The sequence below is a fragment of the Physeter macrocephalus genome, chromosome 18, assembly GCF_002837175.3.
Source record: "Physeter macrocephalus isolate SW-GA chromosome 18, ASM283717v5, whole genome shotgun sequence".
NCBI classification, from domain to species: Eukaryota; Metazoa; Chordata; class Mammalia; order Artiodactyla; family Physeteridae; genus Physeter; species Physeter macrocephalus.
The window spans coordinates 88,916,767-88,932,342 of record NC_041231.1 but is presented as its reverse complement, the minus strand read 5'-3'; the positions used below and the strand labels follow the sequence as shown (position 1 = coordinate 88,932,342).

Sequence of the window (15,576 nt, the reverse complement as noted above, 5' to 3'; positions counted from 1 at the left end):
GCGCGTGCGCGCGAGGTCACAACGAGGTGCGGAACGTCAGTGCGCGAGCGCGGTGGCACCGTGGCCGCGGATGCGCGCGAGTGCGGACTTGGAGCGCGTCGCGGGCCCAGAAGGCTGGAGACCGTTCGCCCTTTCTGTCCTTGTTCTTTTGCGAATTTCCGGGCTTCCCTGCTCTTCCAAGAATCATTCTTGAGTGGGGCCTGGGAGCCGGCGAACGGTCCACGATGAGCTGTAAGGCAAAGAGTCTGCTGGAGGCGATAAAGTTCTCAGGCAAGGCTCTCGGTTTTGACAGAAGTTTGGAAAAGGTATTAGAGGCGAAGGCGCGGTTTCTAATGAAGGGAAAGAAAGCACCATGCTTGGTTCGTGGTGAGCGCTGAATAAATTGTCTCTGGCTAGATTCTGTTGGACTGCGTCCCTAAATTCACCTTAGTAATAATAATTACTACTTTAATGGATCACAGTTATGTGCTAGGTGTGCCTACATTGATCTGTCAGTCTTTAAAACGAAAACGTAAGTGGCTTAGCCAGCAAAATGGCTTAGCCAGCAAAAATAGCAGAGGAATTGCACTTTGGGACATGCAAACTGTGGCCAACCATAGGCAAGTCCTCAACTGTTCTTTTATAGCGAGGGGAGGAGAAAGTTGAGAGGAGCTGTTTTGAACAAGTTCGCTGGAGGAGAGGAGAGCTGGGGCTGTGGTCGTCTCATTGGTTGAGTTGCGGAGGTTTCTCAGCAGCTGGGTTGTTGCTGGACGAGGAGAAAATCTTCCTTTTTTCTGCTGGGGTTTATAAAGTAAGCTGGGAGGAGTGGTAAGTGGGGGAAAGTTCCCCCTTCAGGGCTTCCCAACTCCATTTTGAATGAGGTATTTTATAATCGTAACATTATATAATTGTTATTACAATATTATAAACATTTTTAAAAGAAGTGAAATTAATTTTAGTAAAATATTTTAAGTAACTCATTATATCCAAAATATTTAACATGTAATCAGTAGAAAAGAGTACTAACTTTTTGTACTTAATCTTTGAAATCCCGTGTGAATTTTACACTTACAGCACATCTCAATTCATACTAGCCATGTTTCAAGTGCTCAATACTGACAGGTAACTAACTAGTGGCTACCATGTTAACTGCACAGGTCAGTATCATAGTAGGTGCTCTGTATTTGTTAATTTTATCAAAAATGGATTTTGTAGTTGTCTACTTTTCGTGTGGGAAGAGTTGCTCAGGCTAAAGTACAGGTTTATGCTTAGTAATCTATAAATCCAGTCGTGAACATGGTTTCTTTTACCATAAATTTTAAGGTAACGTGATCTAGACCAGTGGTTCTCATTTGAGGGTAGTTTTGCTCCCCATGGGACATTTGACAGTGTCTGGAGACATTTTTGATCATCACAACTGGAGTGTGGTGGGAGGGGTGGGACTGGCATCTGCTGGCTATTGGCCGGGGATGCTGCTGAACATCCCACAGTGCACAGGTTCCCTCCCCAGTCCCCACGACAGAGAATCACCCACTCCAAACGTCAACAGTGCTGAGGTTTTGAACACTTGACTTAAACCATCCTCTTATCATTCATTTTGTCCCAGGTCAAAACTAGATAAATTGCTACTTTGTTGTTCTTTATAAGAATATATAAACCGTGTCTTTGCACTGAAGTTTGAGTTGGTTGTTCAAATCATGCGATTTCTACATGTGTTGGCATGGAACAGAATGTGGTCTTTCTCTAAATCTCTGGTTAATAATTCTTTTTTAGTTAATTAGTTTCCTTGTTGGCTGCACTTGGTCTCTAGTTGCAGTGAGCGGGGGCTACTCTTCGTTTTGCGGTGCATGGGTTTCTCATTGCAGTGGCTTCTCGTTGCGGAGCACGGGCTCTAGGTGCGCGGGCTTCAGTAGTTGTGGCACGTGGGCTCAGTAGTTGTGGCTCACGGGCTCTAGAGCACAGGCTCAGTAGTTGTGGCGCATGGCCTTAGTTGCCCCGTGGCATGTGGGATCTTCCCGGACCAGGGCTCGAACCCGTGTCCCCTGCTTTGGCAGGCGGATTCTTAACCACTGCGCCACCAGGGAAGTCCCAACAATTTTTTAAAGTCTCTTAATATAACTAGTGTGGTTTTTGCACCTCACTGGACCTTGACTGACAAAATTATTTTATGTCAAAGAATTGTCCCTTTGGTGATTTAAATATGACACCAGAGATTTTTCAAGGCAAGAAATGCTCACTTTTAAGTGCAGGATTTTAAAATGCAAGAATATTGTTAAAACTAAATTGGAGTAAAGATGTATATGGTCTCTCAGACACACTTGTCCTCTATACCTCATTGCTTTTGCAAAGGTGAGAAGGAATAATGTTTCTGGGTGTAAGAAGGAATAATGTTTCTGGGTGTAAGAAGCAAGTGAGATGTACAGTACTATTGTGTCAAGGCTGCTCCATCACCCACTCCCACAAAGTCAATGAATCAAGTAGAATAACACTTGAAAATTTGGCTGATAATATTCCAGTGGGGATTTTGTTTTTTGGACAGATGTTTTGACCTGGCATATAGAATCTGATAAATGATGGTGACTTTCTGTTCCTCTAAAAATGATCTGTTGAAAAAGGCAAATTGCAAAATTAGTCCTGGTACAGATGTCAAGTCAGTGCATGAGATCCTACATTAGAACTTCTTTATTTAAGCCTGTTCTCTTTTTAAAACCTCTGTTTTATCAGTGTTTATAAATACCCACAAAACCTATCTTTTATAAAACACTGATACAGAAAAACTAACATGCAAAATAAATGTCCTACATGTGGTCTGTCACTCCCATCACTCCAGCCAACTGCCAGCCACCAAGCACCATACATGTGAATTATGCCATCTAAGTCAACCAGCTCCTAGCAATCTGCCAGCTGCGTGTAGAAACAAGAGTCCAGGCAAGCCCTACAGAAGAACTGGCTGGCTGAGCCCAGCCTAAATTGCCAACTGACAGAATCAAAATCTAATAAATGACTTTTGTTTTAAGCCAAAAAAAGAAAGTGTCCTGTTCTTGCTATAAGATCACTTTTAAATCAGTCAACAAACTAAGTACTGTAGATTATAAAGAAATGCCCATCACAATTCCTCACCCTCTAGGAGTTTATCATCTCGGAGAAGAGAAAAGTGGGTTCCAAGGAACAGTCCCATCAGATGTGCCCTGAGAAAAAAGAGTCCTATGAATAAATAATTTCAGAAAACACTGATGTTGTATACCCTCTTTTTAAAATTGTAGTAAAATACACATAACATAAAGTTCACCATCTTAACCATATTAAAGTATTCAATTCAGTAGTAATTATTGCATTCACATGGTTTACAACCATCACCACCATCCATCTCCAGAACTTTCCTATGATAACTTTTATCATAGGACTTACTATTCATTATTGAAAATATCTGTTGCTTTTTCTGTCTTCCCTCTCCTCACTGAGAGCTCTTTGGGAGCAAGTCCATAGCAGAGTTCCATCCTGCAAAACTGGAACTCTACCCGTTAAACAATAACTTCTCATTCCCTTTTTTTCCCCAGCCCTGGCAACCCTCATCTACAGTCTCTCTCTCTGAATTTGGCTACACTATGTTATCTCCTCTGAGTGGAGCCATTATATCCCTTTTATATCTTAAAACTTTTGACTAGTTCTGTGATAAACATGTTTAACCTTATTATGTTTAAGTTACTTGCCAGTGGAACTCTTTCCCCAACAATAACACATGTGGAAGAACATAGGTGAGATCTGGAAATACCATGTGGAATCCAACACACAAAGAAATAAGGGAGGGCAGTTCCGAAGCAAGGTAAAATTGTGTAGAGTCATCCTTGTGGAAATGAGAGGTGAAGATGTGTAGGTGAATGAGATGTCTCAAGAGGAAGAACACAGACTAGAGAGAAGCATTAAGGATTTAGGACTGAACCTTGAGGACATACAGGGTTGAGAAAGATAAGGAGCCTTTGAAGACTATAGAAATGATTAGGAAGGTAAGAATTGACCTTATACTTACTAGAATAACTTTGAGGCTTTGGATCTACCACAAAAGGACAGTAATATTATTTAAAATTTATCAACACGATATGCCAATAGATATTTCTGGAATACTGTTCCTCAGTGAACAGAGATTATTTAAACTTCTTTGTTGCTGTTTGACTTGTGGCTTTATCATAACTGGCTCACCATATTTACATTCCTGCAGGGCATAATTCCTTCCTGGGAATGACTCTATATTCAGGTACTACATTCCAAACTAGATCAGCTGCAAAAATTCTACCCAAGTTTGTGCTTTCCCTCTTGAGAGGAGATCTGGAGGAGTGGATAGCCCCAATCCTCAGTCTGTAGGTGGTGAGGAAGTTCCTTCTCTATTAGCCCCTCTTTTCCAGGTTCAAGGCAGCAGAGAAGTTGTATTTGAGAGAAATCTTGCCAATGTGATTGATGTGACAGAGGCCTTCATAGCATCCACCTTTATAGGCATTCTAGAATAATTTGATAAAATCTGCCATTCGCCAGCCTTTGGGACAAAATACAGGGACTCTTAGCACATCTCTCGCCATCACCACCACTCCAGTGAACAAGAGTAGTTGTTCAGCTGGCTAAGTCTTCAGGGAGTATTTAATAAAATTCCTCTTAGCTCTTCCCTAGGGCTTTGTTTTGCCTCCCATGGCACCCATTTGCTAACTTTTATTTTTGGTTTTCTCTTATAACTCTACGGTTCGTACACTCCCTATTTTTGGATCCTCTACCTTTGACCCAATTGGCCTCCATTTTTACTTTTATCTTTCAGTGTCCTTTTCAAATAGCACCCACTGTCCCTAGAAAGACTTCCCTGGCATCTCCAACTGTCTTCCTCTGATTCACTTCTATACCTTTGGCTAACTTTTGTCATAGGACTTACTATACATTATTGAAAATATCTGTTGCTTTTTCTGTCTTCCCTCTCCTCACTGAGTGCTCTTTGGGAGCAAGTCCATAGCAGATGCTCAATAAGCATTTGTCAGTGCCTAGTAAGAATGCCTTTCACATAGAAGATACTCCCTATGGTTTGTTCAATCAGTTGCTGAAGCTACTAAATGCTGGGCATATTGTTTTAGAATGCTCCTAGTTGACCTTCAGATTTGAATGTTTTCATTCATTCAACAAACATTTGAGTATCTACTATGTGCCAGGCACCATTCTCGGCACCAGGGATACACCAGTGAACAAAACTGACAAAAACCCTACCACTCGTGGAACTTATGTTGTATTGTGGTAAATCAAACACTGAACAAAATAAGTAAATAAAATATATAGTATGTTAGATGGTAATAAGTGCTATAAAAGAAGAGCAGAGAGCAATGATAGGCAGTATTGGGACAGGAGAGTATTTTTCCTTGAAATATATATTCCTGTGGAATTATTTTTTTGAAAGTTCAGTTTTAAATACTGTCATCTTGGAAGATGTCACTGAAATAGTAAAGATCTGAGCACGTAATAGATACTCCAAGGGGAAGACTGATCCAGGCAGGGGAACAGCAAATATAAAGGCCCTGGGACTTTACCACACTGTCTGCTTGCAGTGTTTTAAGAGGATTCCCAAGGAGACTAGGAAGGGATTATTTGGAGATGAGCTAACCATGTATGGCTTCACTGTGTAAGGACTTTGGTTTTTACTCTGAGTGGAATGGAGTTCCATTAGAGAGCTTTGAACAGAAGAGTCATATAACCTGACTTGCATTTTAAAAGGAGCACTCTTGTTGCTAAGACTGAGAATGGACAAAAGGCGGGCAAGGGCAGAAGTAGGGAGATAATTTGGGAGGCTTCTGTAACAACTGGAGAGGAATGACGGCTTGGACTCAAGTGGAAGTACAATGAGTAGGTGATGGGGGCTGGGAAAGTGATTGGCATTCTGGATTTGTCTGAAGCTAGAGCTGACAGGCTTTGCTGGTGAGTTGGATAGGGAGATAGGAGGGAAAGAGGAGTGATGACTTCAAGGTTTGGGGCAGTTCTATATACTGAGGTATTTGCCCTGAGAAGGCCTTTTATCTAACTACCTTAAATTGGTCATGGCTTACATCACTCATTAGATTTATTACTATTCCCCTCCTGTAGAGTTGCTACATATATCTTGAGCACTCATATCAGGGGACTTTGCTGTTTATCTGGTAGCTGGGACTTTTACAATCAGTCAGGTACATTGGGGCATGCTCAGAAAGGAACTGAACTGCAGAGTAGAAGGCAGGGGATCTGATAGGATCATATTCACCTTCAGAAAAGCACCTTCAGGTTGTTCAGGCCTCTAAAAATAAGCCGAGTGAAAGTTCTGAGAAGCAAGCGGGCTGGAGTCATCTTCATAGTTCTGGCATTTTCAGTAATAACTAACATTTTTGAGCACTCTGAGCCAGATGCCGCACTAAACATGTTACCTACATTATTTCATTTAATCCTCACGACAACCTGATGAGGCAGGTACTATTATTATCCCCATTTTACACATGAGAAAATAGAAGCTTAACTTTTCTAAGGCCTCACAGCTAGTAAGGGGGATCTAAACCCAAGTTGTCTGCTCCCTGCCTGTGTGTTAACATTGTATTATAGTACCTAACCTTAGAGAAACTGGTCTGTATCCTGAGTGAAACTGGCACCAAGTGTAGCCTTTGGTGGGCTTGTGAGTCTGAATGATTAGTTGACCCTCTGACTCCTGGCGGGCATTGCAGAATAAGAGCCAGCAAAGGGGATGTGGATTGGCTAGTGGAGGAGGAAAAGAATCCGGAGGTGTGAACTGGGAGTTCAGGAAAGGCCAGAAAACAGTTTAGATGTTGCAGAATGCTGAGAGGTCAAGTAAGGGACAGGCTGAAAAGCATCCAGTGAATTTAGTAATTAAGTCATCCTTGATCTTGGCAACAGAAACAATTCCAACTGGGCAGTTTTAAGCAAATCCATGTGAAACTATCCAAACCAACTTTCAGTTTGATGGTTGTGTTTGAGTCACAACTTTGATAAGGATGAGAATTAAAATGTTTTAATCACCTATGATATGCCAGGCCCCGTTCTAAGTTAATTTGAATTTTATCTTAATCTTTATAAAACTCTAGGAGGGTAGTGCTATCATCTCCACTTTACAGCTAAGGAAACCTCAGTTAAGGATCTTGCCTACGGGGCTTCCCTGGTGGTGCAGTGGTTAACAATCTGTCTGCTAATGCCGGGGACACGGGTTCGAGCCCTGGTCCGGGAAGATCCCACATGCCACAGAGCGACTAAGCTCGTGCGACTAAGCCCATGCGCCACAACTACTGAGCCCACACGTCTACAGCCTGTGCTCCGCAACAAGAGAAGCCACTGCTATGAGAAGCCCGCGCGCCTCAACAGAAGAGTAGCTCACACTCCCTGCAACTAGAGAAAGCCTGCACAGCAACAAAGACCCAATGCAGCCAAAAATAATTTTAAAAAAAAGGATCTTGCCTAAGTCTGGCTCCAGAGCTAGTACTCTTAACTATTGGTCTAGTCACCTGTGTAATTAAGCTACTAAAATATACATTTATTATAAAACTGAAATGTTGGGCTGATACAGCAGCATGGCTGAACCACAATTCTTGAATAGCTTATGCCCTTTTATGGCCCCTTAACATAATTTCCAACTATTTTTCTTGCCGTTGCCACCCCATCACACTGCCACCTTCTATCTTACTCTTTACCTCTTTTCCTGCTTATATGCAGGTGCATTTTTACATTATCCTCAGACACACTTCCTCTGGTATCTGCAGTGTGTCACATATGAAATCAGCTGTGTCCATCATCAGGGCAAATTGCTTTGAAAACAGCCTCCTTTACAAATACACAAAATTCTCATCCACTAATATTACCTGTTCTCTGTGCTTTTGTGCATACATATGGTCTTTCGCATTCCATCTCCTTGGCTGACTCACATTTTTACATATGTGCAGGTTTTCTCAAGCCATGTGCCACACTCCTTGAGGCCCATTACAGACACCCTTACAGAGCCAGAGACATATGTTTCTTTATCCATTAGCAGAGGCCCTGTGTGTGCTGCTCAGCCATCAGCAGCAGTCCCAATGAGGCGGTGACTCTTAAAGACCAGAAAGATTGGAAACCTCAAGGCCTAAGAATACTTCTGGGGTCTGGGCAGAGCTTCCTTTTAGGGACTGTCCCCTTCATTGCTGTTGACTATTAGGGATCCCTTCTCAATGTCTTTACTGAAAAGCTAAGTGAGAAAAGGAGAGACTGTGTTCGTCACCTGAAGCATATCTCTCTGTGATGGAATTTGAGCCTGCAGGTCAGGGGTGGCGGTGGGGGATGCTGTGGTAGCATGAGTCATATAAACTCATGTAAATGCCTGAGGTGCAGGGAAGAGAGAGTACACTGCAAGCCATACAGAAAAGGGGCAGATGATTATATGAGCGCATGTCCATTTAAGACCATTTTTATGCTAAACTGAGGAGTCTGTTGTTTCAGACTGGGCTGAGCCATAAAAGTTCTTGCCAATCTATTGCAGTCATCCAGCCTGCAGGATTATTGGGGCCATGGCAGCTATATTTCTGATCCCATGGCATCGTAAAAGGCTACACACCCATCTTCCTCCCGATGCATGAGGTCCTAGTTGTCTGCAGCAGTCCAGGTGAGATGTGAGGGGAGGCAGTTTTGCGTAGTGGTTAAGCCAGAGACACATGGGTCCAATGGAGATAACACTATCTACTTCAAAGATTTGTGAGGATCGAGACAGGGTCTCAATGCCTGTAAGACAATGCATGTACATTTCTGAGCATGGTCTGTAAGCACAAGGTTAGCCATAGTTAACAACCAAATAAACACGTGTGCTCTCTACAGCCTATATCTTGACTGAGATCTTTTTTTTTTTTTTTTTTTTTTTTTTTTAAAATAGTGTCCTTCCCCAGCCCCATTCTTCATCAGACAGGTAGCTCTCCATTGGTTTCTTCCACCGGAAGACTGTTTCTTAGTTCTGGGAGGTTGGGTAGGACATCCCTTCATTGTTGTCTTCCATTGGTTTACTTATTTTCACTGAGGGAGACAAGAATTGGCAACACAGGGAATTCCCTGGCGGTCCAGTGGTTAGGACTCCACACTTTTCACTGCTGAGGGCCCCGGGTTCAGTCCCTGGTCAGGGATCTAGGATCCCACAAGCCATGCAGCCCAACCAAAAAAACCAAAAAGAATTGGCAACACATAAAAGCACTTCTCTGCCATATCTGGCTGACCAGTACAAAAGTATCTCTATTCCAACGTACCTTTTCAACCAGTTTTGTATCTTAGTTTGTCCTTTGTCCTTTCAAGTTGTAGGAAAAGATACAAATTAAAATCAGTATTTGGGGGGACTTCCCTGGTGGTCCAGTGGTTAAGAATCCGCCTTCCAACACAGGGGACATGGGTTTGATCCCTGGTCAGGGAACTAAGATCGCACATGCTGTGGGGCAACTAAGCCCGTGTGCTGCAACTACTGAGCCCGCACGCTGCAACGAAGATCCCGCATGCTGCAATTGAGACCTGATGCAGCCAAAAAAAACAAAAAACAAAAAACAAAATCAGTAGTCTGCAGTAGAAAATCCATTTGACATTTTTTTACCTTTTGTCATCCCAGCCAAAGTTAGATAATAAAATGGAACTTTAAGAACTGACCTCTACTAAACACACCATACCTTAAAATTACACTAAACTGCCTTTGGTGACTATGATGCTTTCCTATTCGATTCTATTTCTTGAACTGCCTGGCTTTCTCCTGTCTTCACCTGCCTAACTCCTTCCTGCCCATCCTTCAATCCACAAATAATTCCCCAGGATGCCCTTCCTAATGTCTCTTCCCTGAAAACATACTTTGATAAGTAAGATCTTACTTCCAGCAACCTGTATTTATCCTATCTGCAGTAATTCGCTCTACTGCAGTGTGCATGTGTCTCTATTCCTTTAGACTGGGAACCCCTTAAAAGCAGGGACTTGATCTCGTTCATCTTTATTTATTTATTTATTTTTCGTTCATCTTTAGATTGCAGTGCTTGATAGACTCAGGTAAATGCCCCCAATAAGGTGAGTTTACACCTTGAGCTTGCTTGGTGTGTATTATTAGTTTATGAGGACATCTTGTGGCTAGGTCATTTATTGTATAAATAGACTTGATCCCGTTCTAACGTTTACTTTTCCATTGATTTACCCATTAAGCAAAACATGACACATTATTTAGGATGGTTCATATTTTATAGTTCTGTTTGTGTTTTACATCAGAGCCTTCTAGGGGATAAACAACAGCAAACAACTAAAGTCATAGTTTGTGAAATGCTGAAATGTCTTCCTGGTGGGAGCATAAAGGCCGCTGAATACCTAGAGATTCTATAGTTAGCAACTAGGGAGACTTGGAGGTGGACAGACCTAGATCTGAATCTCAGTTCTGTCACGTCGTGGGTGACCTTGAGAGTAAACCACTCTGAAAACTGGAAATAATCCCTTCCTTGTTATATAGCATATGGAAAGACTCTGGCACAGTGCCTGACATGAAAGTGCTCAATAAATGGTAGTTATCTAGAATTAAACCATTTAATGCTTGAGACATCCTTTCCTGTATATCTACAAACAGACACATCAAATATTCATCCATATTCTGCCTGAACACTTCTAGTGACGGTGAGAATTACGTTGCTGGATGCAGCACATTCCATTCACAGTTTAGTTCCAGCTTCTAAATATTATCTATGATGTTTTTTCCTAGTAATTTAGATAGGATATAAGAAACATATTTCTATTATTTTTCTTTGTTTCCTTTCTAAAGATGTTTGATATAACATTTTAAATTCATTGTTCCACATTTTATCTTTCATATAATTTTTTCATTATGATACTATAAATGGGGCAGGACCTTAAAAGCAGCAATTTAACTTTGCTGGATTCCGTCAAACTTTTTTAATATTAAAATAGGTTTGTGGTATAAGCTTATTAATTCTAGTAATGCATTGAATTACTCAATTTCTTCCAGTAAATGGTTTTAAACCATTCATTATGAAGTCATTCTAAAAAACTACTTTGTGCAAAAACTAGGGAACATCCAAATTAAAACTATAGTGGGTTAACAGATCACAAGGACCAGCTGGCTTTGTTGGTGCAAAATTTCTAAGGAGACATTAAGAGATGCCAGGTTGTTGTACATACGGCTGAAAAGCTCAGACGGAATGTTTGATTTCTGCAGAGGAGTGGCGATTAAGAAAAACTACTCCTGTTTTTTTCCTAAATATTCCTTTTTATTTCAAAACAGTTTACATCAGAGTTAATTTCTATCAGAGAGAGATTGGTAACTTGATTTTCAATTTCTGAATCAACTTTTTTGGGGTGACTTGGTTTAATCCAATGATAGTTCTTGTTAGTCTGTTTGGGCTTTTCTAATACCACCAAATATTCAAAATTCTTTTTTTTTTTTTTACACTTAGGTGACTGTTGTTTCTGCTGTCCCTGGGAAAGTGATTTGTGAAGTGAAAGTAGAAGAGCAGCATACCAATAAAATGGGCACCCTCCATGGTGGCATGACAGCCACCTTAGTGGATGTCGTATCAACATATGCTCTGCTGTGCACAGAAAGGGGAGCACCCGGAGTCAGTGTCGACATGAACATAACGTATGTATCCAAACTGTACCCCAAATAACTTTTTCCAATGTGGTAACTCATTTCAAACAACCGAGACTAAACACATTTGTAACATAAATAAAGCATGAGGTGCCCTTAGCTGGTCATCCTTAAATGCAGCTATAGATTTGCCTTAAAATATTCCATGGTTTTAGAATCTAGAACTAGAGGAATTAATTTCCAAGTACAATATATATCAGTAATAATAAGTAATCAGTAATATAACCAGTAATAAATGGGGAATGATCTAAACACTCAAAAAGGCAAACATTCAGCTTCTAATATGCATACTGGTGGGGAAAAAAATCATCACAAACTCACGGTTTGTAACTGTTTTTCATACAATCCTTAAAAGTGCCATTTGTACAAATGTCTCATGAAGGTTGTACTGAGTACCTATAGAGAAAAGCTAGAATAAAAATCAAAGAAAAGTTGAGGAAACCACGTATACATCGCCATTGCCTTGTAACAAGGTGAACACAAATGTCCAGTTTTGCAGTACTTCATGTTTTCCTGCAACTGCACAGACATGCTCTCATGATAAGGAAGCAGAACCCCAGATGTCAGGTTTGTCACTCACTGTTGTGAAAATGCCTGCAGGGGTCAAACACTTCCAGATGCAAAAAATTAAATTCCCACGTTAACTAGTACTGTTGCCAGTGTCCCACTCACTAGAGTGCAGGGCCTGGGGATTCAGTTTCAAGACAATTGATTTTTCCACCTAAGCAAGAGAAGAAAGATTTTTGTTGGAAGGGGAGGCAGGGGTTAGGGTGGGAAAGCCAATGTGATACATCACAAGGGCAATGGAAATAATGTCAGTTATCAGGTTTTTAATCTAAATCTTTTCTTAGGCTAACTTTTCAGTCCCTCTCTACTATGGAAATAAATTGAGAGTGCAGTAAGCAAATCACAGGATGAGATGCAAATGGTGTTTTGAAATTAAGACATACAAAAAGAAGGATCTGCTTGGGCACTGGTGAGCCTGGTCAGCAGTCCTTACCTTATTGCACATGATAAGGGTAAGACTACTTGATGACTCTGCTTTGCCTTAAGACCCTCTATTACGAGCAGAGAGATCTTCCAACCTAGCACTGCATTTCATGATCATCTAAGATACTGCTGCTACAATCCTAAAGGATTTTTAATAAGCCAAACATCATTTTGGCCTTTCAAAGTATGTGTTGCCAAGGTATTTGCCACCATCAAGAGCTGCCTGAGATTCAAAAGGGCCTCATATTAATTCCTTATAGTTCTTATTAAGTCATTTTAGAGTTGAATAAATTCTGCATATTGATATGACAAGATATTAACACTAAGTGTTACTTCACCTAGAAAGTTAAGCCAATTAAGTGAAGGCTCAAGGAAATCTCTAGCCCCAAATACATATGAAGTGGGAAACTAAAAAAAAAAATGGGCAGTGCGGGGGGGCAGGGGCAGTTGAAAACCCCTTCCTATATTTTTGGGAAAAGCAATTTGTGTGCATAAGGAATCAGTAAGATATAACTCGGTCAGGACCAGCCATTCAAATTAGAAAGGATATTATTCTTAAACTATTTAGGAGTAAATAAGTAACATAAGGCTGTTATGAGATGCACTCAACTCTTTTAAAAACTATTTGCTGTTAACTAAATTTAAATGTTTCTTTTCAAGGTACATGTCACCTGCTAAAATGGGAGAAGATATAGTGATTACAGCACATGTTCTGAAGCAAGGAAAAACACTTGCATTTCTTTCTGTGGATCTGACGAACAAGGCCACGGGAAAATTAATAGCACAAGGCAGACACACAAAACACCTGGGAAACTGAGAACAGCAGGGTGACCTAAAGAAACTCAACAATGAATGTCCAGAGTAAATCTGACTTGAACAAATATAATTTTCAAAATAAATTAGCACAACCATTAGTGGTTAAGAAATATTTTCTTTGGGAAAAATGCCATAGAGATCAAGCGGAATATAAGATAGAGTTGTCTATATTCTAAGCCTCTTTAGTTTTAGTTTATAATCATACATGATACTTGGATGAAGACATTCTTAGCTCAAAGTGTTTTGAAAACAGGTAAAGTAAAGCTAGCAGGGCCATTCTGAGATAAGATTACCTTGAAACTAAAATTCAATATTAAGATAAAGGCGAAATACAAATTAACGATTAATCCTTAACAAATTATAGGTCCTTCTCAGCTCTACAATGTTACATTTTTTTAACCCAATTTCAAGATTATGGAACTTCAAAATAGATGAACCATAGGCCACATTGGAAAATAAAATAGACTGAGTAGTCCTCAACAAAGTTAAGCACATTAGTGATAAATAGTCCAGTGGGTGCACTGCTTTTCTCTGATTGAGAATTTATTACAGGATTGGCATATTTTATAGTGGTGGGAGGAGCATACTATTAGCCCCTTTTCTCATACCTAGGATAAAACCATGCAGATCCTGAATCTCCCAATCTGCAGTACTGGAAAGACCAAATTCACCAGTTGTTTAGTCCATTTCTCGAAGTTCTACTGACTATGGCATTCATAGTAGTTGGTTTCTGCCATCAGGGGGTCTTAGTTAACATTTCATGACTGAAGATCATAAAGTTCCAAAGCAACTTTGGAAACTGGAAACACAGTCAACAGTTAAAGGTTGATTATCCTTTGGTTGTATTATTAGAATACATGCTTATCTGTCTGCTGAAAGGACAGAAGCTGACTTGATAGTAGCAGTGAGCAGAGGAAACCCAATCTAGTATTTCCCACTAAAAGTAACTTGGGCTCCTTGGAGAAATACCTGATTTCAGAGCTGGGGGCTGAGATAGGGAAATTACAAGATGAACATATCTTGTGCTTTGAAAGTAAGGAAGTGCTCAAGAAAATGATGAGAGGCATGAAAATTATACAGCATTGAAAAGGGAGTCCATACTGTTTAGGTAATAATATTGAATAAACAGCAGAGACAGGAGAGCTCTTCCTTGTAACAGAATGCTGGTAAATGTGGAGGAGTAGATATAAAATAATAACTATAAAATGGGGAAATAGGACATCACGTTGACCAATTAAAATGAAAATCAACAGTGTACTCTGACAGTGTGTTTCTGGATATTAACTTTAGGGGGCATAAGGTACTTACATTGGGCATTGGCCACGTTACATAATCCAAATCTAACCATGAAGGAACATCACTCAAATGTAAAATAAGGACACTCTGTGTTTTAAAAAATTGGCCTGTACTCTTCAAAACTGTCAAGGTCATTAAACAAAAGCTGAGGAACTGTTCAAGATTAAAAGGAGACTAGAAACATGACAACTGAATGCAATGATCCTGTACTAACTATAGGGAGATTTAAAAAAAACCACATAATCGAAGATAGGAGGACAATCAACAAAACTGAAATATGGATGGTAAATTAAAGCATATCATCATTACATTTGAGTTTGATAATTTTACTGTGGGAGTAAGAATATCCTTGTACTTGGGATATATGGAGTACCGAGGGGGAAGGGATCAAACTCCCAACGATTCAGAAAACATATAAATATATGGAGAAAGACAAGATGTCAAGAGTCACTTTGTGGGTGAAGTTTCTACAGGAGCTTTCTGTATTACTTTTAACTTTCCCAATTAAAATTATTCTAAAATAAAAACTTTAACTCTACAGAGCCAGACAGCCAGGTTTTAAATCCTCCCCTACTCACAATGTGTGGGCAAGTCCCTAAACCTCTGCATCTAGATCCCCTCAGGGCTGTTAGGTTAAGATAAGAACTTAGAACAGTACCCAGCCATGAGAAAGTGTTAATTTCAAATAGATTCTAATTTTAAATTGATCAGAAAACATGTGAAAAATTATTCTGAAATTAATATTTCTTTTCCATCAAGCCAGGCATAAGGCCAGGATGATAATTGTTAAAAGCTGACAAAATGTCCTCGATTCCCATACCTGTTGAAATTATAAACCCAACTTCTCTTCTGAGTTTATTGTT

The 15,576-nt window shown here is 40.2% G+C and overlaps 1 protein-coding gene across 1 annotated transcript; it reads left to right on the top strand.

Moving 5' to 3' along the window:
• Positions 1-27: 27 nt before the first annotated feature.
• On the top strand, positions 28-15,562 carry ACOT13 (acyl-CoA thioesterase 13). Its single transcript, XM_007116236.4, has 3 exons — positions 28-305; positions 11,418-11,602; positions 13,262-15,562. Exons 1-3 carry the CDS (start codon positions 225-227, stop codon positions 13,416-13,418), a joined length of 423 nt encoding a protein of 140 aa, XP_007116298.1. The 5' UTR covers positions 28-224; the 3' UTR covers positions 13,419-15,562.
• The last annotated feature ends 14 nt before the right edge of the window (positions 15,563-15,576 follow it).

What these genes read in the sequence shown, in the direction of transcription:
- ACOT13 (XM_007116236.4), top strand. Translation starts at nt 225, where the DNA reads ATGAGCTGTAAGGCAAAGAGTCTGCTGGAGGCGATAAAGTTCTCAGGC. An exon ending in TTGACAGAAGTTTGGAAAAG is followed by an intron (nt 306 to 11,417) that starts GTATTAGAGGCG and finishes TTTTACACTTAG; the next exon opens with GTGACTGTTGTTTCTGCTGT. An exon ending in AGTGTCGACATGAACATAAC is followed by an intron (nt 11,603 to 13,261) that starts GTATGTATCCAA and finishes TTTCTTTTCAAG; the next exon opens with GTACATGTCACCTGCTAAAA.